Raw genomic sequence first — 24,585 nt, 5'->3', positions numbered from 1 at the left:
TTACATATTATAAGAAGTTGATCACGCAAAGGTACAGCAACTTGTACTCAGAGCAGCACAAACGCTGCCTTACCTCCCACTTGATATGTCAAGTCACAGTCTCTGCACACTGGTCAAGATAAAACACCTCTGCCAAAACCTGTAACACCTATCTGCCCTCTGAAATCATAACAAATGTGATGTTCCAGGCATTATCTCCTGGACTTCAGAAGTTCCCTTTGCCACAGAATGTGCAGTTTCTCTATATTAGCTGTACATCCCTCCTCAGTAACTATCAATTTATTTTCTCTCATGTATCTTGTGGTCAGCTGGCCCATTCAGATATGGTATTTTTTTCTTATAAATTCCACGGAGGTACAGGCTTCTTTTGCAGCATGAGCACAGAGGTCATAATGTACCCATACATGTGTCAACAGATACATGTGCTGTTGTATGCCACACTAAAGATGAACACCTGTGTTTTAAAAATGCTTAGAGAGGTCCGACCAACATCTTTTGTGGTGATGGTGTTGCACCTCTCAAATTTTATTTTTAACGTTGTCCATTTTAAAATAGTGAAACATGATAGCTTACAACTTGGAAGCAGATTTTGTACATGAAAATTATGGACAACTCTTAAATCACCTTCTCAAAACTGTAGCTAGCAATTAAGAAATGTAATTGTTCAAAAAATTAGGTCAGGAATTTTAGACTTACATTTCCAGTGAATTTACAGATGGAAAATTACAGCCTAGATTTTTTTTTTTAAACTATAGCCTTTATCGAGATGATAGTTTTACAAGCACATTAAGCACTGACAAAGTAATTACCATTACTTGTTATTATCCTAAGGAAAACAGCACAAAATACTATTTATGCATTCCTGTTAAGGGACTATCACTCCTGATCTGTCAAAGCAGTCCAGATGACTATCATGTACAAGAGTATCTCATTTTTGAAAGCTCATAAATTTGACTTAAACTTCCCAGCAGATATAATCTGCTTCAAACAGGAATTAATGGAAGGAATTTCTGTTACTTAATGTGATCACATAGAATTACACATGTAATCACATTAATTACACATGTAATTACACTGTGATCACCTAGAATTACCAGCATGATCCCTTACAACTGCTTTCACATATGCACAAAATAAAAAGCCTTGGTATTCCCTGTCTGACTTCACTCTTACAGGTGGCCTAACATTAGACAAGCCAAATATCCTGTGATGTTTTAAGAAAGCATTAGAAAAATGACACTGCTCATATGGGGATGGGCAGTATTATGAAAGATCTATAGAATGTGCCTACAGAAAAGATTTCCTCAAGTTTCACTATTGTTATCCTCCCTAAATATATTTAAGATCCTAAATATTGCTTTTTGCCATCCACAATAATGTATCTGCACATGGCCAAACCATCTCACTTTCCAACACTGCTGCATTTTTATGCCCATAGCTCACCTGCAAATTCCTTCCTCTCCAGGCTAAAATACCAAGCAGTAGTATTATACCAAGCTGCCACTAAATAAACCATGTAACCCACCCACCCAATTCCCAGAACCCTTACATGAAGTAAATAGCAAATTAAGTCTCTTGATGGGCCTCAAACGGCAGCAACAAGCATCTGGAGCTTAATCCATATTGCCCATCCACACTCAAATAATATCTGTACCAAGGTGATGATGTGAGTGCCACAGAAAAGTCCAAGAGCCCTCTCTACTAGGCACCATACAACAAAAATGGGAAAAGAATGCCTGAGGTTGCAGGTGATGTTATAGAGGGCAGGACTCCAGTTAAAGGCAAGAGGAGAGGGAGAAGGAAGAAAGAGCTCTCTTCCAGCTCTCTGAAAATATGTAAATTTATTTTAAATGCATGATTACAGTTTAAATTCTGCCTTAAATACATTTTCATAAGGAACTATGGAATGTAAGAGAGGGTGGAGAGTCAGAGATGGCCACAAAGAGGGAACCGTTCACAGGAGCTCACACTGAAAGGGCTTGAATGGGTTAAACAAACCACCTCATCAATTGTCACCCTTTCAGAACTGCAATACCCAGATGCTCTCCACTCAAATGTGGTCTGCACAGAACTGACTTGTTTCTTACTCTGCAAGTCAACTTCAAAAAGCAAAATACATGTAATATTTATATAAAGCTACCTTTCAAACAAATACCCAAAATACATTTGGCAAATCACGGAAAGACAAAAACAGAGAAGTACAAGATTGCTGTTGTAGGACTTCATTAACTCAGATTTTACAGTCCACTGAAAAATTCTTCAAAATAGGCTTTTCTTTTTCACAGAGGAACCAACTTTCCTGTAAGTGTAGCAGCAGGTGTCACTGTTTCACTAAGAAAACTGAGGCTGGAAATAGTCACAAGAAAGACTTGTTTTTGACATTTTAATAATGTGAACTGAAGCAGAAAACGCAAACGCTAACCACTATCATCTTGCTGCAATTATTGGCATTTATGATGCTGGCATTACTTGGTTATGCAAAAAACTTCCTTCAAGCCAGATGTCAAAGACATACTAAGATAAATTATTTCCATCGTGCTAGATAGATTGGCCTCAGAAGCAAGGAGTTTAAAACTGCATTTTCAGAAGAAAAAAATAACAGTAATTTTAAAAAATCTGTACTTTACATATAACCAATTACAAAACAGTTGCTGAAAATCCTCTGTTCTTTTTTGCCTGGCTAACTTAACATCACGCTGTACATAACAGGGTTCTCTATTTCACAGTGAATTTATTTAACATGCATAATCAATAGGTCAAGTGCAGGTTAAACACAAACCTTAAAACAGTTGAAGCCTCGGTCAGCGACGTACCTGCACATTCATCTGTTGATTAAAACTTTTACTATCCAGGCAAGGGGATGGGCTTTAACTCAGGGTACGATTCAAAAGGACAAAAACCACACCAGCACCGACATCACACAGCTCTTTAGCAGAGGCTGCCTAACCCAGCAACGTGTTTATTCCAGGAAATTGTGTCATTCTGCCACTTAAGCTGCCTACAGCAGAGTTGCCCATCTCACATACAACCTTCTAATCTCACCGGAGTCACCAGAGGTAATCCCCACCGAGCTCAGCTTGATTGGCCGTCACAGACATACAGCAAATTTCTGTCTAGTCAGATCACTGGACTGCACCACCTGCTGCAAAGGCACCCGGCCTGATCCACAGACAGGCGTTTCTGCTGACCAGGCAGCTCCACCACAGAAACACACCCCTTACTGACTACCGCTTTGCTACCAAATTTCAAAGAAAATCTCGAGTCAGAGAGAACCTCCTTTCAGTGAGTTACATAAGGAATTCTCGATGGTTGATGTGGAAGCACTGTACAGCCATGCCTTCTTCCAGTATTATGTTAAAAACGTGCTCGTCGTTTGAAAAGTCACAGTTGCTTTAAGACACGCTTGTTTAGTTGCCTCTGTGAGCATTCTGGAATGGTTTAGGTAGCATTTTATAAACAGTCCTTTCTAGACCTATTTGAGGACAAAAGTATATCAGAACTTAATAAGCTCTACATCTCTTAACTTGACACGCCTTAATCTAGCATTCAGCTTCTCTGAAGGAAAAGCCCCCACACTGAAACTTGAGTCAAGTTGTACTCACTACATTCTCTGAAGGATTTCAACATCATTACCATGATTAATATCTTCTCCACTGCAATATTCCACTTGCTTGCATTCTAATTTACAAAAATATATGAACTATTAAGAGTTTAAGCTGAAGCACCTGTTATTGGCACAAGCACATCTTAGAGCGCATCATAAATCTTACACAACTTGTGTTTGCCAATCAGCAAGGAAGTTTCAGGTTGCTGAAAAATATCAGCTTCAAACAAGGCTGAGGCACAGGAGGGAGAAGGGGGATGAATTGCATTCTGCAACTGTAAGATAAAAGCTCTGGCAAGCAAAGCAGTTCAACACTCTCAAGTTCTATTACTAGCTGTAATAAATGTTGCTAATTAATCCTTAATAAATTTAAGAAATACAAACAGGATTTTTGGTACCATGTAATTCCTTACTACAGTGTTACTAAACATGCTAACTGCAATACTTCTGAATTCAAACTTCCAGAAATGGTAACATTTCCCATTTAGAATGTTTTGAGTATTTCCTTATGTTTGCAAGAATACCTCAACATTCTTCAGATCTACGAAGTCTGACACTTATCTGCACCCTTACCAGAGCACACATTAAGTCTAACAGTTGCCCAAAGTTTAGTGATTTGCTGGAGTACTTAACGTGGATCAACAACTAGCAATTAAGACCTACAACTCTACTAAAATTCAAACAGCAAGTAATTTGAGTTGAACAAACAGCGAGAGCAGCCTCAGTGTTCCAACTCACGTATTTAGTTATTCACATACAAATCAATATTCAGAGGAGCAGTTACAAAGTCAGGCAGAGCACCTTGCATTTCCTTTTACAGCAAACTAAGTTCACAAATCTATGCCCTTGCATAGAGGGCTGTAATTAAACCCTCTCTAGTTTATATGCATTATCCAAGGAAAGCAAACAATTTATGGATTGAGAAATCCATCCAAATTTTAAATTCCACCAGTTCCAATATTCTAAAGTTTAACAATGTTGAAAGACATTTAAATACATAGTTATGATCTTCTGAACATCCTCAAATTTACATTGCATTACAGCTTGAGCCAGTTCTGTCTCATCACTCTTAGAACAGCTGCAGAAGAACAGCATATGGCACAGACAGTGCTCAACATGTGTATGCTTGCTATGATCACATCAATCTCATTTTATAATAGAATATGAAACTAAGACACTTAAATCAGCAGCATTATCTGCGTTTAGTGTCCACAGTGATTGTCTGCTTTTTGGACAATCTCTTTTATTTCCATCTTCTTTGTATTTGCCATACATCCATACCTGAATGGGAATCTTTCACCATCACTAGTCACATGACAATATACTTTTCCAATTAAAAAGCATTATTAGGCTTAGAAAGTCTAACAGAAGTTCTGGCAAAATGCAGTTTATTTCCATTATTTTCTTCCATCACAGCAGTTCACGTGGTCAGAGTAGAAGCTCTAACTAAATCCTGTACATAATGAAAATGACCTTACCCCAAGCAATCAGTAATTTGTGCGCTACAGACAAGTAAGTCTTCTGCAATATGATCTCTTCTCTTAGAACACCAGACCATAATTTAAAAGGTTTAAGTACAACAGCACCATAGAACCACAACACGGTGACTGTTTCTAGTGAACGGGATCAACTTATCAGCTGAAGTTGTTAGCAGCAATTTTCTTTTATATAAAAAATATATTTACCTGGACTCTCAGAAAACTCACATTGTTTGAAAAGAGGATTCACATATCCTGAAGTGGAATATTTACTTAATTTGCTGTTTTACAGTTCAGTACAGATTTGTGCAGTCACAATATCTCAAAGGCTCAACAATTTTCTCTTTAGTATCGCTGCTGCAATATGACTAAATCCAGTAATCCACAAGCCTTCAGATTTTAAGGTCTGCGGATTTCTAAAAACCTGAATTTGAGAGGACCCTCCCCTCCCACCCCCACCAAGCTTCAGTTCCAACAAAGCACTTGGGTATTTCTTCAGCACATCAATCTATACCAGTTTCCAGCTGTTAAATTCATTTTAAGAACACAAACGCAAAATACCTGCATGCTTCATTGTTACATCTAGTACTCTGTTCAAGTACTTTATTTCATATATGACCTTCTTTCCTAATCTCATCACTGACATATCTTTCATTCTATTTTCAGTACTTCCTAAATACTCGACAGATGCAAGGGGAAATCAGAACAGGAAAAGCAGGGAACAAGTTCAGTGAATACACAGCACTCTCTCCTGCTTTCTTTAAAAAAAAAAACCAAAACCAACAACAAAAAAACAGTTCAAAGTTTCTTAATTTCTTGTTGTTTTGTTTTTCAATACCCACACTAACCCCAGTAGCCTAGCAAACATATTTGTATTCTTTTTGTACATAATATGCTGTTCTTTTTCCCTCCAAAGATTTCCAAAACTTCCAAAAGAATACTTCCTGAATCAGCAGAATTTATTATTTGCATGCACTAACTTGGTCTCTTTCTTCTTGCTATGAAGTTCCAGCTTGACTTTGAGCCTGACCACCAAATAAAGACCACTATTAATTTCTGCTTATTGACATTATGAAGTGATTATAAATTTTCCACTTCACGTCTCATGCTAAACCTAACTTCTGTTGGCTCCAACATAGGATTTAACGATGGATTCAACTTCAATGTCTATGGCAGGGTCTTCAAATAAAATGAACTGTCATATTAAAAAAAAAGTCACATATGTGCAAAGGAAGACGATATTCCACAGAATTAAAACCAGACTAACCAAGAAAACACTTGAGGTCAGGATTACTTAAATTTTAAAAGGGCAAAAATGCAGTAAAGGAAAATTATTCCCCCTTTCCCGCATATAATATACTTGCTATATCAGATAATAAGACAGTTGTAAATATGAAACAATAAAATAATTATATCAGAGTGATTAATGAATTTAAGATACCTGGTTTCTTCCTCTGCGTTTACCATAATTCCTTCGCACAAGGGCTTTATAATTTTCATTTTTCTTGGTCAAATAATAATATAATACACAGTCGGGAACATTCTAAAGTGAAAAAGCAAAAAAAATTAGGTTTTACTCCTATAAAAAAAAAAATTTTTTTACTATTTAATTTCTCTCAACACTTAAACTATTCAACCCCTAGACTAAAATAAAACTCTATTAGATTTGTTTGCTCAGCAGGGAAGTGAATTCACACACAAATATAACAACATAACTATGCATAAAATTACAGTGTTAAACGCAAGTCTCATGTATTTATAATATCCCTCAGCTACTTCAGCCTGCATGATTTCATCTATACTAGACAATTTGCAAGTCTGAAAGTTTCTATTTATTATAACAGCCATATGGATTCAAGATTCTGTTGTGAGTCTTAACAAATCCTAATTCTCCATCACTTCTTACATCAGTTCTGCAAAATCAGTTCTAAAGACTAAAGACTTTAGAAAAGACTAAAACTAGTTCTACAGACTAGTTCAGTCAGCAGCAGGATCCCAATGACGCTAAACATGGTGGCAAGGTTTCTTAGAATTAGCACAGTGGCTCAGCAGAGCCAATTATGTCCTTACCTAAGCAGTGAGATAGTTAAAGAAGCTTACCTGCTTCAAAAAGAAAATAAGATCAAAACTAAATGAAGTGTCATTTTCTTGTATTGTTGTCAGTGGTGTCATTTCACTAACTTCCATTAGGTGTTTGCATGCACTGATTGTGTTACTGATCAAGTACTATAAAATCCTGTCAAAGCAGTAACTTTTTTGAACTTAACATTTTTTCCAGGAAGATAAAATGATGCTGGGATAAATGACTTACATTTGGAAAGTTAGGGATCCCACCCTAGGCTCTACTTATATTAAAAAAGGTCTTACCTTTCGTTCCAGGTAGGAAGCAATTAGACCAAAGTTCTTGGGATGTTGGACAAACCTTTTATAAATCAGAAATTATTTAAGTTTAACAACATAATTCATGATCAAATAAGCAAAGCAGTCTTCCAAATAATCTGTTCCATCAGCAAGCCTTTGATTTACACAACTGAAATTAGTCTAAAATGCCCAGTTTTCAAATTGTGCAAATTTAGAACTAAGCACTTAAAATTAGCTGTTAGCTGATAGAATGAGATCATATACCTACTCTGCTCATTTTAATCTTATCACACAACTAAAGTACATTTGAGAGAAGTTCTTATCTAAGGACCAAATGCATGTGAGTCTACTCAGTTAGAAAATAAGTGGAGAAGTCTAAAACTTCTGCCATGTTTCACTCATCCAACTAAGAACATCATCAAATATTATTGCACAAAAGCCTCAGCATTCCCAATTTAACTGATGTTTACTGTGGGGTTAGGTATTTAACTCTCATTTGCAATGTAATAAAAATAAAAGAAAGCCCATTACTTTTCCTTAAAAATCTCTTTCTCATGGTCGGTCCAGACATTCATGAACTGTCTGTCTTTATAAACTTTCATGGGATCCTCCATCAGACCGTTCATATTAATAAACTTCACTCGTCTTTGTTCTGCATCAAACATCATGGGAGGAATGACAGAGAGCTGACGCATTTGTTTTTCATTATTCTAAAGGCAAAGAATAAAAGAAAAAGTAAAGAAGACAAAAAGTTGCTACTAATGTTTACAGTTCTTGAATGACACAACTCTTTAAAGCTCCACCGCAGTACACATTCACAGTTAGTTTGAAACTACTTTTTTCTCTACTTCTTAACTCTTCCAGAAGTTGCCACTATCCCAATGAGCATTTACACAGTCAGCTAAAGGAAATAGTGTCACAAATGATGATGAAAAACTAAAATGGTGAAGGGTTTTAGAAAGGAAGTTTTCATGTTTGTTAGAGCTGTAAAAAACTAGGTTGTAGCAAGCCTGAAATGAACACAGACACATGAGAAAAATCTAGGACAGATAAAATCAGGAAGCATAACCTTTAAAAGAAAAGTATTTGTAAGACCTGTTTCAAACCAAACTTCACACAGATTCTTTCAAAGCAGCCCAAAAAGGTTTCTCTTATCAAAAAAACAAACCCTCTAAACGAGACCTTTCACTGCCAATAAAAGGATATTGAGTCATTTGCTGTGTTTCTATAGCAAAGTACAGACAGTAGCCTCACCTCCTGCTCAGAAAGTCCATCAATGATTTCAGAAATCTCATGTTCACTTCTAGCAATAGTTGCCGAAAGTCCAGCCCCTCTTTGACCAACTCTAGAATGAGGGGAAAACAGAAGTAGTAAGGATAGAGTGGAAAATACCTGTATTTTCAGATTTTGTACACAACAATTACAACCTTCAAATTTCCTTAAAATACTGTTACCAGTCTCCCAAATTAGTTAGGATTGTGCTTTCTTAAGCAGTCTCAGAATACAAACTCTGTTCATGTATTGCAATTTCAAACGAGTGCTGTTTTACAGGTGAATTTGCAAAGCTCAGCAACAAGGGCATGCCTGAGTCAACATCAAAAAAGGAGTGTTGTCACCACAGATTCCACAGCAAGTAGGTGTTTTAGATACATTAATACGCTTCTGCTGAGTACGAGAAATGTTCATCAGTGTCACAGAAATCATCATCTTAATTAGTAAAACTGACATACTGTGAAAGACACTTAGTTTTTTATTTTTCAAAAGAAAAAAGCACACTAAATTTGCCTTTCATCAATTCGGTCAAGTTACTAATACAGCACTGAGACTCATTACAACAAAGTAAAATTTTCAACTTTTGAACGGATGAGGAGAGATGTAATTTGGAAGAGTTTCTCAGCTAGTAATCTTTACACTTCAGAACATCGTAATATATTACAGCATGTTGGTCAAAAAGCATTTCAGAGATAAAAATCACTGATAATTACTGAGACTAAACATCTTCATTTGCTCAAAGATTTTAACGAAGTAAGCAATTTGCACAAAATCTGGCAAAACCTCCCTTAGTATTTACACAGCAATAGTATTACAAGCACAAATATAGACAAAGATGCCATTACATTAGAGAACATTAATATAACATAAAGAGATGGCCCTTTCCCAAGTAGTTTGTAATTACAATCACGTGATATATTCTTAAAGCAAAAGCTTCTCACAGATATGAGTGCTGTTTCCATTCTAACACTTTACTTTATTCTCTTTTCTTGACTCCACAAAGCCAGATCTTCCAACCTTCATAATATATTGCAAACTACCTGCTTTTCCTATGTTTTATGAAGTAAGGTGATTTAGACAGATGGTTAGAAGAGATAATGAGATGAAATCTTTATGGGGCTTGAACTCTCAAAGGTGTATTAAAATGATTTAAAACATTAGATAAACAGGTTTCAACACAACTGAATCAAACCTGACCTAATTCTAATTTGAAGCACTACCTACAGTACCATAGTTAAAGTGAACCCTCAAATGAATTTCACTTCATTCCTTTTAAGACTCTTTATACAGTTTCCACTTAACAAGTGTCTGATAGATTAAAATTAAATAATAGGGACTTAATTGTTGTATCTTGCATACTTCAAAAAGCAAGAGCGTCTGGAATAAAATTAAAAGGCAAGTAAAACAAAAGATCATTCAAATTGTTAATTATAGAAGTTAAATGATTTCTGAGTGTCTAGGCTAATGAATATAGGGAACATGAAACAAGAGTAACACAGACACCCAGTGACAGAAAAATACCAAGTATACAATAGGGTGTAGGTCCAAAATGAACAGGCTCACGTGAAGTTGACACTCCAATTAAGTAAGACCAACTCCACAAACCTCTCTGTGCATGTGAGCAGCTTAACTCACATAGTCACCGAGAACCACAACCTAACCAGCCTTTGCTAATTAGCCTTTATTCTGTATTTCTTTCGGAAAATATGGGTTTTGAGGGCAGATCTAAAACGGAGATAGGAAAGGAACAATTTGGACATCCCTAAAGCAACCCAAGAGGACACCAAACTGATGAGGCTAGCACTGCTGACCAAGCTGATAGGGAGGGACAGTAAAGGGTGAGACGTAAGACAGTGGATACACAAGGACAGCCACAAAGATCCTTAGGATGTGAAGGGAAACTTGAGCTCAGTGCCATGAAACACAGTGAACAAATGAAAGAACATTTTACTTTATACTGTATGATACACTAATATTCTTTTTTAAGGAATAAAGTGATGAACATTAAAACTTAATGGTTAGGTTGAACCAATTTTATTATAAATAATTTTAAAACTTAAGTCCTAAGAGATATTTTGTAGGAATATTTCAAATCCATGGTAATACCTTTGGAATCGTTCTTGCTGTTCTCTTTGCTTCCGAATTTCTGGAAATTGTTTTTCATAGTATTCTCTTGTTTTGCTCTCCTTAGCTTTCCGGCGTGGATTATTTTCTATCCTGTCAACCTTTTTCTCCCATGCCTCCATCAGCTGATCATAACGTTGACAGATTTTCTGTTCCTGTTAAATTCCAAAAGTAGACCTTGAATTAAACTAAAATACACTAAATGATCATTACACATAACATGGGTAGGCTCCTGGAATGAACAGACATATTTTTCCTGCTCTAGTGGCTTCCATTTTGAAGATGACATAAACCCAATTTTCAGCAGAGAGAACACGAGGAAGTACATAAAAAAATGTGGATTTTTAATATTTCACACTATTTCTTTGCTTTACACATTGCAGTGTTATTGGTTAACTGTTACTACTGCCTTCCTGAAATCTCACATCTTCTGGCACCAGGTTTTTAATTAGTGGACTTGGTTTAATTTTTATTTATTTTAAATTTTTAATTAACAGAATGGTGCTGCAATAATTGCAGTATGTCCTCAATCTCAGCAATATGTAGAGAGCTGCTCCTACATAAAAAAACCCCCCTAGGATCCTAAGAAGAAAAATACTTCATTACACTTCCATGGTGGAATCTTCCAATTTGGTGTACAACCTTCTGCTATTCTTGATAATAAAAATGATTTTTCAAGCATCACCCAAAAGAGCCTTTTGACAATGTATGCCACTTGCTATGTATTTGCTTTGTATGCCAACAGCATGCAAAAGAAAGCATTAAGTCAATTAGTACTGGTATCCAACACACCCATTTGATTAAAAATGCTGTCAGACTTCAAAAATCAGAGTTCTGCCCCATTTTCTTTCAGATACTATAGCTACTATACAAGAAAAGAAGTTCAGAGATAGGTCAGGCACAACAGATAAAGATTTTCATTGCATCTCTTCCATTCATACTCTTTAAGAAAAGGGAAGAAAAAAAGCTTTTTCCTTATTGTACTTTAGATGGTTTTCAGTCATATAATCGACAAACCAGTTAAAAACCTGCAGTTTATTTTCCAATAAATCAACAGAATTTTAGCTTAAGAATCTTATTTTTCTAATCAATAGGATTTATGTGACACATTTGGAAATGCAACTCACGGATCCAGAGAAAAAACCAACCATGTGCTCTTTTTACAAAAACATGGTAGTCTTACCCTTTGTTTTCTTGCATGATTTCTTCTTTTAAAGAATAGTATTAGCTTTTTCCTCATCACCTGGTTTCTGCAAAACAAAATAATAATAATTTAAAAAAAAGTGATCTACATATGAATCAAGCACTTCAAAACTACCCAACAAAGCCCATATGGATTCTAGATGCCAGGTCATTATTATGAAAAATATTTTCAGGGTAGAAAATAGAGGGAAAATTCCTAACGAAACAACCATCTAACTAATACTGTATTTTATCAGAGAAGATTCTTGAAGATGGCTGGAACAAGCAATTGAGAGACAAAAGCTTACAATTTCAAGGTAGGTGCTTGCTCTCCTTTGCCACAAGTGAGACAATAATCTAAAATGAGTAAATGTGGCTTAAGATATTATGCTTTGGGAGGAAAAAAAAAAAAATCTTTGCAATTCAACCCTAAAGTTACGAGTTTTACAATACATCACTCAAAAATTAAGTATTTTGGAACTGCTATACAACTACATTTGAAGGAGTAGGGTAAGAATTACTTTTTTTTAGGATAAGCTTTTAAAGGATAGCCATCTGTAGGATTTTTTTCAGTACTTACAAAATATTATAAAATGGTAGTAAAAGTTATAGCACTTAGTAACATGCACATTACTCACTATGCATTTCTTCATACCCAAACCCAACAATTTATTTGTTCTTTTGTAAAAACTGGTAGTACAGAAATTGGTTATGAATAAACAATTCTTATGAAGAGAGTAATGTTCTTCAACAGCTTTGAACCAGGATAATCATGCCACAGCAGTAAAGTTTGTCTCAAAAACATCAGTATTTGAGTTTCAAACTGAGATATGACGGTAAATATTTTCTTCCCAGTAACCGTCCTAGAGAAGTCATCAAAAAGTCTTCGTCTTCATAGTTAAAATACAGTAGGATTTCCTCAAAGAGGACTTGCAAGAAATATGCATTTTTGGGACAGTTAAAATTCAGCAATTATTTTCACCAAAGTCTAGCAGCAATACATATTTTCAAAATAAGCTGATTTTTGTTGCAATGGAGTGATCATTATTTTTGTATTTTATAACATCGCTAGAGAGTGAAATCAATATTAGTTTGACATGGATAGGTAAAAACTAAGATTTTCTTCTACATTATGAATGACTTGCTGTAGAGAAATGAGTCCACCATCATCTCTGCAGAACTGAGATATTCAAAGTAATCAGATGCAACAAAAAACCACCATGGAGAGGGGTCTTTTCTGGACATTTAAGTTTGCATACAAATAAGCTTAATTAAATACATTTAAAAATTTATCTATTAAAACTTTACTTCAATTTATAAACAGTATTTGATTCAGAGAACTAAAAAACCATATCTCACACAAATTTGAGAAACGGGTTCTATATTAAAAAAGAAAAAAAAAAAAAAATTTTCCTCAAAATTCATGTTTCTTCCAGGAGAAGACAACCAGTTTATTCATTATTCAGTTTGCCCTGAATAACAGGTAAGTGTAGCATGCAATAACTCCACTCATAGTCCATGACAGAAAATGAGTATACACTTAAGTCAATAAGGAGATAACATTAAAAAAGTAAATTAAAAATCAGGAGTCCTCCTACAGTTTATTGACAGTGGTAACTTTTGAAACACTACTTTGAACATTACATTCAGGAAAAGCTGACTATACATATCTAGGTCAAATCTGGAATTTCAGACTTTGAAAAACACAAGTGTTACTAACTTAAGTTTTATGATTTGTTTTTTGTCTTTAAGTTAAGATGAAAAGTTATGGTTTCTACCTTCAGTACATATAACTCATGTCTTGCAGCAGTGTTCTACAACATAGAAATGGGAAAGTTACATCGACTGGAAGCTTTTAATTATGGTTAAAGTACACATGTCCTATTTGGAAATCAAAGCAATGAAAAATTTAAGTGAATATTTAAGTCTAGCTACCTTAAATGGCACAAGCACAAAATATTAAAGCACTCACGTTTTGATGTTTTCATGGTAGACCTTTGTGTCTGATGGTTGGTTGTAAAGTGGCTATAATTTTGGATTAGAAAGGTATGCTTAGTATTTTTTAAAACATGTAATTCTAAAAGTATTTGCAATCTATTTAACAATATTTTAGTATTCTGCCAACAGTGGACTCAATCTGAGATGGAGCAGTCTTAAGGGACTAGAAGATACTCAACACAAAGCATAGATTTCATTACTTAAAATTAGATCATTATAACTACTTATGTATGTAACAGTATTTCATTTTTTACATATTTCAGACTGTTCTCTCAGATTCAAACTGAATTTATGTGGTCAAGCCCCAATTCACCAGTGCATTTGAAAACACACACTTCTTTCATACATAAACAGAAAACTACATCTGTTTACCACAACAGAATTACAGCAACTGGCAACAGAGAAAATAGAACAAAAAAAAAAACAACCAAACCAACCCCAAACAAAAAACTAAAACTACCACTTACCAGTTCAACTTTTGGACCAAGACCTTCAAAAATCTTGTGAGCTTCTTCTGCTTTTTTCTGCAAAAAAGATTTTTTTTTGTATAGTCTAAGTGAATCATCTGAAGTCAAAAGTGTATCTGAACTCCCTCATTTATGCTAGCTGCTAAAACCCTGTCTGACCATACTATATCCTTCTGAACCTACTTCGGCAATGTTGCCTCAGTGAATCAAGAAACCTGTACTTGAACTGTGCAGTTACTACTCTGATCTCCATGTCTGGCAGCTGTTAGAGAATAAAAGCAGAAACTGACCTCTGTAGTTCCAAAAGAACATGCATTTAATAAATAATACAGCAAATAATTATGAAGAGGAAGAAAGGTGTCCAGTAAAACAAAGTATAGCTAGCTTTGAAAAATGGAATTAAGAGACTAAACTTATGCAATTGTCAAGTCTGAGAGCATGAATCAACGTGTACATAAGCACACAGAGAAGTATGCCAAAAACCCTCCTCCCTCACACTAGGCAAAGACCCCAAAATAATTTCAACCCTAAAGGAAGCAGCACTAAATAAGACTGTCAGCTTTTACAAATTCATTTCAAGCCTCTACGATCTTCCAAAGCCCTTTGTCAGCAGACAAGGCTATATGAAATGACCCAACATACTAGTTCAAAATTTGCTTATTTCCCCTCAATAGTTGTATGTGCTAGCCCTAAGACATCTGCAAATATAGGAAAAATTAATCCATAAAGCAGTTATTATTAGAAAGTTTTCTGCTAAGTTCTAACCTCTTTCCATGTAATTTCAATCTTGAGAAATTCTTTGGAACTCACAGCTGTACAAAATAATTATATATCAAAGAAATATAGTACTACCCTGGTAGAATAGTTTTTCTGGTCTCAAAACATTTAAAATTGAACTCTAGCCCTATTACTTTAACCAACTTTTAGCCAACAGTAGTTGTATATTAAAAGTAATTATCCTAAACTGCATGGTTTGAAGATAAAAGCTGCCAAGGGGACTGTTCTCTTGTACAGCTGCAGAAGAAGAGATATCAAACAAATGCTATGTACACAAATGGCTTAACACATCTTTAATAACCTTTTAAATAAGACAGCGAGTATTGACACATGCTATTTGCATTAAGCCCCATCAATACTGCCATTGTACAGTACATGTAATTCCTGATACAAGAACTCAAACCAAGTGCTAAATGGATTCACAAATGCATCAAGCTTGGTAATTCTCCCTGTATAAAGAAGGAACAGCTACACAGACAGAAGCAGCTAATAGAGGACTATACGCTGACATGTTACTCCATCTCAGGCAACAAAAAAATGGGTTTCCCCATCTACTGGCACATATGCAACATGGACAATGCAATAGGAAGTTCAAAATTCTGTTGTAAACCCCACCTGTAACCAGAGTTAGCAGGGAAAGAGTTGCACAGCAGCCCGCAGATGTCCTCAAACTCACAGTTTTGCCTACTACCCAACATGCAACTCAGCTTAAGGAAGTCTTGTCAGGTGACTCTATGATTTAATCATTTTTAATTACATTATAGTGTGAGAGATTTAAAACAGTAAAACTGGCTTGTAACAAGAAGTAAACATATTGCTGTACATTGGTTACATCAGTTTTTATAACATAATAATTGCCCTAATGTCCCGTATTAAGTAAATATATCAAATTTCACAGACAACTGGAGGAAGGGGAGAACAGGGTGCATGAAACACTTGGGACACAGTTCTACTGTATAAAATTGTGTTGCAGCTTTTTACCACCTCAAATTTTCAGAAATAGTCTGATGTAATAGAAGTTAACCATTCCTCTAAAGTACAAAATAAAATTGTAATAAATAAATAAATAAAATCTCACAGAAGATCATAATACTTTTAAAACCAGCAGATATACATCTATCTAATCTCAAACTACCAGGGAAAAAAAAAGGCAGCACTTTGCTACTGTTGGCAATATTAGTCACCTCCTATAGTTTTCTCACCACTTATGCAACACAAGCTCACAATTCACCTATATATTACTTCTTTTTATCTGTTCATCTATCCAGACCTTAAGTACCAGAAGTCAGAGTTTAAAAAGAAGGCAGAGACTCTTACAACATAGTCAGTTTTTCCCCTTCAGCTAATACAAATGTTGAGGCTTCAGCCAAGCTTGTCTGTATTTATGTGAGGAAAAGAGAATTCAAGATAAATTTCCAAATCATTTTTTTTACATCTAGCTATCTACACACGTAGACACATCTATATATGTGTGTGTGTGTGAGCATGTGTGTTTATATATATCTGGATCTATCCATCTCAACACAAGGGTCTAGCGATGAGACCCACCAATGTCTTTCCCTAGACCGCTTACAAGATAAAAGAAGGATCCTGTGATCAAAAATAAAAAATGTCATGCAAGTGTCTCATTTAAAGAAGCAAATGAATATTAAAAGAGGGTTGGGCAAATCAATAAAAGAGGAGAAGCTAAAATTGCCCCACAGAAGTAAATTAAGACATAATGAATTTTAGCTTGTTAGGTCAGATTTCACAGCTACCCTCGGTCAACTGAAAAGCACACTTACCCGATTTTCATCGTAAATAATTTGGACAATACTGCGGTGTTTCTGTTCCACTGGAGGAGGGGAGACAGGCCTCTCTGGCTCTGGAGGCTTAGCAGCTTCTTCTTCAAGTTGTTGCTAAGAGACGAAAGAAAGAAAATCAGCCATCCGCACCATGTTACCCTTACCAGTAATTAGTCACCAGAGATAAAATATGCATCTGATCAACAGTTAGCACTCCCTATTATTTCTCTTCTTAACTGACAAGGAATGAATGAAATGGTTTTAATGCCAACAGGGATGATAACAAGACTATTTTTTGTACTATTGGTAAACCAAATGAACTGTTTACAACTCACCTGTACTGAATCACACTTGTTTCAGCTTGATATTTAAAGCCACTGTCTCACTGTAATTTATCACCCTTTAAACAAAAGTAGTAACTTTGGAGAACAGTTACACCAAACCTGCCTTCTCACAGAGAAATTAATCCACCGAGATGTCTTTCTACATTGTAGATATTCAAGTGTCATTATTACTACTGCCTCATTTTTTAAAATGGTACAAAAGTCCTTCTAACAATCCAGGGAGCATCATTCTAAATGTACTTCACAACAGAAATAAACCACTCCACATATATTGAAGTTCCAAGATTGTTACAATACCAAACAAGCAAAAAACCCTGTATTTTCCTACCTACTACACTGCTGTGATTTACTTTCCCATCAAATAAATCTGATTCAATGACATCTTGATTTTTTAATTGTAAATATCCTTCATCCATGCCTGCCACAAACATACAACAAAAATTCCGACACTAGGGATCCATCCTGTCTTACAGCACTGGCTAGAAGGTATTTTGCTCCATAAGAATTCAAAATCTAAAGTTTTTACAGAATGCCATAATAAACAGGCTCAATTATTGCAGGCAACAACAACTTTCTAATTTTTCTGAAGTCAAATAGTAGTACAAATGTGCACAAATGAACCTTCAGAGATGATACACATAGTACTTGCTGATTTTGTGGAAAAGTGAACAAACAAACAAAAAAGATAAGCATCATTAACACACAGCCAGGTACTTAATGACATCCTCTTTTTGGTTTTCTGCTGAAGGCCACTTTACATGTCATTAAAATACAGATGTAATTAAATGCTTCCAGACCTTAAAAACATACTGCTCCAGAGAGTTATCTATTGTTATCCTGTACCTACAACTTAACAAATCCTACAGCATAACTCTCATTTCTTGCAGAGTTCCCACTAAAAAAGCGTACAGCTGGCACTACTTCTATCTGGATCTTTGAAAGTCATAAAAGGAAAAGGAGACAAGGACTTTGTTTCTGCCAACGAGTAACATATGCCTAGATTGAAGGATGGGTTTAATTGGCCACAACAGCTACTGGGAAGGCAACAACTACTGCCAGCAAACATTTCCTTTGCTTCCACTGGCTGAAGTGCAGTTCTCTGACGCAAAGCATAGCCAGGACCATACTAAAAAAAAAAAAAAGGTATTTCCTTCTTTATTTCTCCACTCTCTGTTTACTTGCACCCCTCCTACTACGCTTTCCCCCAAGGCTGACCTTAGCTCCAGATGTTAGGATCTCTTGCCCTTGTGAAAGCAGATGATCCAGGGACTTTTGTACAAGCTCTGGTTTTGGAGACGCATGCAAGCAATTCTCCCCTTGCACAGACTGCGAAAGAAGAAAGATGATAGCCTCCCCTCACTCAGCCGTCATCTTTAAAGCTGAAATTACAGTCACAGTGCCCTTGTTTCACTACTCATCTAACAAACGTTTAAAATATAAAGCCATCTACTATTGGTGTTTCTACATGGTTTTCTCCTGTTTTCCAAAATGTTTGAAACTATGTGATGTCCAATCTATTTAATCATTCTAGCAAAATCATATACATAACCTTCCCTCTTTAACTTGTTCGTGTAACTGAAAAATGCACCACTACCACCAACAAATGAAGTTTTTCCACACCTTTTTCGCTGGCAGATAACAACAGTAGTGTCTGCTATGCTTACTTGCTTTTTCTTCAGTTTAAGGATTTGCTGTTCGACTTTCGCAATCTCACGATCTACACGGTCCATGCTCTGTATCAATTCTTCCTTTGACAGCTTTGAAGGTGAAGCATTTTGGTCCTCCCCACAAGGCTGACCAGAAATTGGAGAAGATGGTCCCTCATGCTTTCCTCCAAAAGCTGGGTCCTATCATAGGGACAGGAGGTGGGGGTGGACATTGAGATAAATCAGTCATATTGATAGCATGTGAATGAGTGTTCAGCAACCAAACTCACATGCATGAATAAAAAAGAATTTCCAGTTATCTATCTCTCTGTTGAGGAGCTATCTAAGCCAGAGTTTACTAATTCATTTTATTAATGCTCTAAATATTTTAGAATTAACTGACAGCCCATTTGTGATACTGTAATTTCAAACTCTACCTTTAAAAATAACAGCACACTTCAGTATTTATCTTAAAACCAAAATAAGATCAAAACATCTCCCTTTAAAAAATGTATCATCATAAATGTAAACACTATCTTTTATCTTTAAATGAGGGGTTACTTGAGAGCCAATCCTCAATACTCAGCACACACACTGATGAGGATATTCTTGAAGATAACCATGACCAGCCTGATAAAGTACATCTGGAGTTAGCTGTGGTTATAAATGTTGAGTTCTCTTGAACTTCACAAGACTTTAGAGAAGTGATGACATAAGAAAGACAGGTCACTATTCATTTGGCTTTGACTTTTTTTTTGTCTTGGTTTTTTTTGTGTCTGTTTCCAAACAACCTATTTCAACATGCTTCATGTTCTAACATCAGCACTCTTGTACTTGCCTTTGTTTATGGCCTCAGACCATCATGCTCCATGACTACCTAGCTGGCAAATGCTAGCTCAGTAATACATCCCTCATTCAAGCCAATCTGACTGAAAGATGTTGTGTCTGAATGCCACTTCTCCTCAAGATAATACTAGGCTGTGTTTCTAAACTGAGACAGTAGATTTCTATATGCAGCACCTGGATAACAATTCAGTTACATGCAAGCATGTTAACACTGCATGCCTCAGCTCAGGTTCTCCAACCCCCTTTAATCTTATCTTTGCAACAAAGCAAGTAACTAAGAAATCACATGCTACCATAATTTTACTTTACTTCTTTATTCACATGATAAAAGGAATGGCAGAGAAAAAGCAAGACAATCAACTTCTTTCAAATCTGACGCTTATTAGCTTTTGAATCCACATTTTGCTTTAAATAATCTGAGTTTAGAAACCTAAGCACTCACCTTCAGAAGTCACACCCATTATACATCACCCTTTTGGTGTGTGAGGCTGTGGGCTTGTGTGAGTGCATGAGAGAAGGTATTAAATATTCATTTTAAGAGACATTTGTCTGCTCTCCACAAATTGCTCTAACCAACATTAGTATCTACAATAGAAAATATCCACACCAAACTAGATTGTCCTAGATTTATCCAAAATGAGACAGTGATGAGTATAATTAGTGTCATGTAAATAAACAGATTCAATTCAAATGCTTAAACGAGAAAGGGGGCACAGGGAGTACTTTGACCATTCAGTACAAATGTTAATTACAGAAAAAAAATGGACTTGCATGCATTTGCCAGCAACTTTCAATTGAAAAGCAAAACTATTTCATGCACTATACTACTATAAATTTGCAGCTGAGGTTTTAATGACTCAAGAGTGTAGGGGCAACTCAGAACTCCAGTCTCTTCACGGTGCTTGAGGCAGACATCTTGTTCTTTTTACAAGAGAGTAACACTGACTCATGACTACAGTTTGTGATAATGTGTAAAATTAAATTTCTGGGATTAAAGAATGAGCCTAAATAAATTTTAAAGTTACCTAACAACAAAAATTTGATTAGCTCACTGCAACATAGGAATTTACACCTTCAGCATCACAATAGAAAATGGTTTTACCTTCTTAATATCCGCAGATCTCAACCCTTCCTGCAGAGGATGTACTAAAGGCAAGACAGTAGCTGCACTGACACGCTGAAAATGGGAATCGGAGACTTGTTCAAGACGTGGTCGCTTAGACTCCAGTGAATCATGATCTGTCTGAGATGGACCTGGATGAAATTGCTGTTCATATCCAGTTCTTCTTTCCTGAGGCCTAATAGACAGAAGAGATAAAATATTAAAATACACATGTTCCACACAAAAAACCTATTTGGTGTTCCTCAACTCTTTTCAAATATATAGGAGATGTGATTTAGTGAGACTCATTCCAAACAGTAAGGCAGACAGATGCTTTTAAGTATGATCTTCAAAAATACAACTATTAAAATCCATTGAAAGAGAGAAAGTTAGCTTGAATCCTAAGACTCTGTTTAAATGCATGCCTATTATTACAAAACCTGAAAGAAACTTACCACTGCTAAAATCAAATCAAAGCTGCAATTCAAATTATAAACAAAAAAAAAAATATCCATGAGATAAATATAGTACTATATTCCACTGAACACAGATGGTCACAACAGCCTCATTATTTCATTTTTGCAGTCAAATAATTTTTAAATATACGCAGAATGCTTGAAATGAGCCATGAGTATTTGAAACTTGATCCTTCCTAAAATGCTACTATATGACATAAACAGTCATTGATTCAATCCATGAGTCATTTAAAAACTCCTCCTTCTCAGAAAAGTGCAAAAGAACAGTATTACTAGCTTCTTTACACTGCAGTGCACAGGATGTCCATAAAAGAATCTCATATGCTTCAACATCTTCCTATGAAGTGTCACTGAAGAGATGACAGTAGTTTCCTGTATTTTGTCAGAACTACTGAATAAGCTTTTACAAATTTACAATGCAGGAAGGGATTTACCTCTGCTATAAACTCAAGTTTTGAGAACTTTAAAAGCTACTATGACTCTCAGGACTAAAACAGAGCCTTACTGACATTGGTGTGACACAAGATAAAGGCAATATGCAGGCACCAGATTTCACTATCATCAAGCTATTTCCGGGAATATTCTAATGAGATTTTAAGATAGACCAGTATTTACATAACATTCATCACTGCTATTCCTTCAGAATCAGATACCTCACTTATAGCCAAAATAAACTGCTAGCAGTAACTCAGCATATGAAGTTGCTCCTAGCAAATATATTTACTAAGAGTCCAAGAAAAAAAAAAGAGATTGTTACAAGCAGCAACACTTGCTTATGACTGTACATCAGCTCACCAACACACTCAAGAATTGAGGTGCATAAATCACAAAGTAACCTCTCCCCTAAACAAAAGCATAGTCTTGCTAAATTTCTACAATCCAGTTACTCTTATTCTGATCTGTAGTGGGTTTTTGATTTCTAGATCTGGTTTTTAGAGTACATCCAATATTCTTCAGTTATGTAGTCAAATGAGTATTAACACAGTCTGAAAACTTTCTTGAACCTATCAACCTTACAGTAACATTAATGTACATTTGAAAATTTATCAATATCCACCATGAAATAACCCATTTTACTGAGAAGTAAGATATTACCAAGCTGAAACTAAACTGCAACATAGGATTTACTGTAGTTGTCCACTGTACTTGTCCTCAGTTAACCTACTGGACCCAGATCAGTAGGGTACTCTACTCACTATAGTGATAGACAGAGACAGGAATGGGATATGAGACGGACAAAAAGGGTATTTAGAACAAATTATATGAAGCTGTCAGGTGTCTTGCCAAAAGTAGAATACATTCTGATTTAGTCTTCTGTGCCTAGAAGTCCATTTTGTGCCACCTTTCAGTGTTCCACAATTCTTACAACTCAATTGCCCAATTGGCTCCATTGCTTCTTACTTGCCCAGCCACACAGATACCATCTGTTGAATAAGTAATCTAGGAAACATGACAGGTAACATTCACACTGTAACGACTCTTGCATTTGTGGCTTCGACTCAGCAAAATTAAATTATCCAAAGGTACAAATTTTACAATCTTTTAGCGTGAACAGCATTAAAAAGTTTACAATATGCACTTGGATTCTCCAAAGTTTACTGACAGCGTTGTTAGGAGAGGTGTGGGAAAAGCAAAGCAGACTGTCACTTCCTGTCTGTGAAGTAAATATATTAGTTAAGCCAAAAGGACTGAGGAATTACACAACAGCTACAACATTCAAACACAGGAGACCAACACTGTTACAACAGAGCACCAACTAATAATGTCAAGTACTTAGACAAAAACAGTGAAACTCAAAAACCTTTCTATGCAAAAGTTTAACTTTGCAGGAAGCTCATAGAGCATTTGTGTTCACATACTTCAAAACCAGCATCCTCACCTGTCAGAGCCTGGGTGAAATTCAGAAAGCAAGGAAGGCCTGCGCCGAAGTTGCTGCTGCTGTTGCTGTTGCTGCTGCAGGAGCTGGGTTGCCTGACTGACTTCCAGGTGAGACGAACGATAATCAGGAACTGCAAATTCCTAAATGAAATATGTTTCTGATGTTAACACGAACAGAGGTACAGAAGACAGGATCAAAAGCGTTTGGTCATGAAGTGATCATTTGAAAAAAGATATTAAATACAGACCAAGACCAGATCACCAAAGCCTTATTCCAGCTCAGAAAATAAAGTTTGTAAATGGCAGTTCTAAGTTTTAAATAAACTTTAAAGAGATGCTACTTATGCTAACTTATTAACAACTTCTAACAAAACATAAATGAGTCAGTAGCAGAAGAATATCCTTTAAAAAAATATCCTTTAAAATCTATTTTGCACATCCAACTACGAAGTAGTAAAATGAGAATATATCTCAGCAACACCAAGGCAATTCCTTCTGCCTCAAGACATTTTCATATCAGACACTATTAATTAGAACTAAGAATCAGACAAGATGTATGTTCTGACTGATATAATTTATAATCAAAGTGAGGTACGAGACAATTTAGTTGTATATACAGGTCTTCAACCACTTGCATGTAAAAATTACATGCAGCTGGCATTAACTGAAGAGAAGCTTTACAAGACATGCCCATAACATCTAGTTTTTACAAATTATCTAAAAAAAAAATACCGAGCAAGCCAAAAAGCTCCAATTCTTGAATTTCCTTTTGCAAACATGTAAGTAGAACAAAACATCTAAAGTATCTGTAGCAGGAAGAAAATTTCATTAAAACAAGGGAAACCTGAGCTTTTCTAAAGCCAAAAGCTAGCCCTCCACAGCCTACCATGCCACAGAGCACAGCATGGCAGAATAAATGCTCAGCAGAAATGACCAAGTAGGAGATTCTTAGAAATACATTACCCCAGTTCTGGCTAGCAGAACATAGCCAGCTGGAAGCACTAGCACAGCTGCTTCAGAAAAAAAAATTCGGAGTGTAACACAAGTTTTTACACTTCAGATTCACATTCTCCTCCTTGCACACCGATTTTGTTAAGCAGTACTTTTAGTCTGAAGAGAATCTAGCCCAATTCTCCTTATACAGTAGAAGGAAAGATGACTACGGGTTCACTTCTTATGCTCCTGGGCCTACTAGGAGCTTAATGCCCCACCAAAATTTAGTACTGAACAAATGCCTCAAGAGCCC

General features: G+C 35.8%; 1 protein-coding gene across 3 annotated transcripts in view; it reads right to left on the bottom strand.

Annotated features, from left to right (window-relative positions):
* The window catches only part of NCOR1 (nuclear receptor corepressor 1), a 71,586-nt gene that overhangs the window by 31,912 nt on the left and 15,089 nt on the right, over positions 1-24,585 (bottom strand). For 2 of the 3 annotated variants that reach the window (XM_074923202.1, XM_074923203.1), the window contains 13 exons: positions 23,341-23,480; positions 20,986-21,181; positions 19,056-19,238; positions 18,607-18,717; positions 17,048-17,161; positions 14,487-14,543; positions 13,994-14,046; positions 12,023-12,089; positions 10,822-10,994; positions 8,698-8,788; positions 7,975-8,153; positions 7,450-7,504; positions 6,524-6,625 (listed from right to left, as the gene is read on the bottom strand). In XM_074923202.1, the coding sequence (XP_074779303.1) occupies positions 6,524-6,625; positions 7,450-7,504; positions 7,975-8,153; positions 8,698-8,788; positions 10,822-10,994; positions 12,023-12,089; positions 13,994-14,046; positions 14,487-14,543; positions 17,048-17,161; positions 18,607-18,717; positions 19,056-19,238; positions 20,986-21,181; positions 23,341-23,480 (1,521 nt within the window). The remainder of the gene's footprint in view (positions 1-6,523; positions 6,626-7,449; positions 7,505-7,974; positions 8,154-8,697; positions 8,789-10,821; positions 10,995-12,022; positions 12,090-13,993; positions 14,047-14,486; positions 14,544-17,047; positions 17,162-18,606; positions 18,718-19,055; positions 19,239-20,985; positions 21,182-23,340; positions 23,481-24,585) is intronic. The other variant, XM_074923204.1, reaches the window with a different exon arrangement.

This window comes from Athene noctua, chromosome 19, assembly GCF_965140245.1.
Source record: "Athene noctua chromosome 19, bAthNoc1.hap1.1, whole genome shotgun sequence".
Classification (NCBI taxonomy): Eukaryota; Metazoa; Chordata; class Aves; order Strigiformes; family Strigidae; genus Athene; species Athene noctua.
Note: the sequence above shows the minus strand (reverse complement) of the source record. Positions and strands in the feature narration are given on the sequence as shown.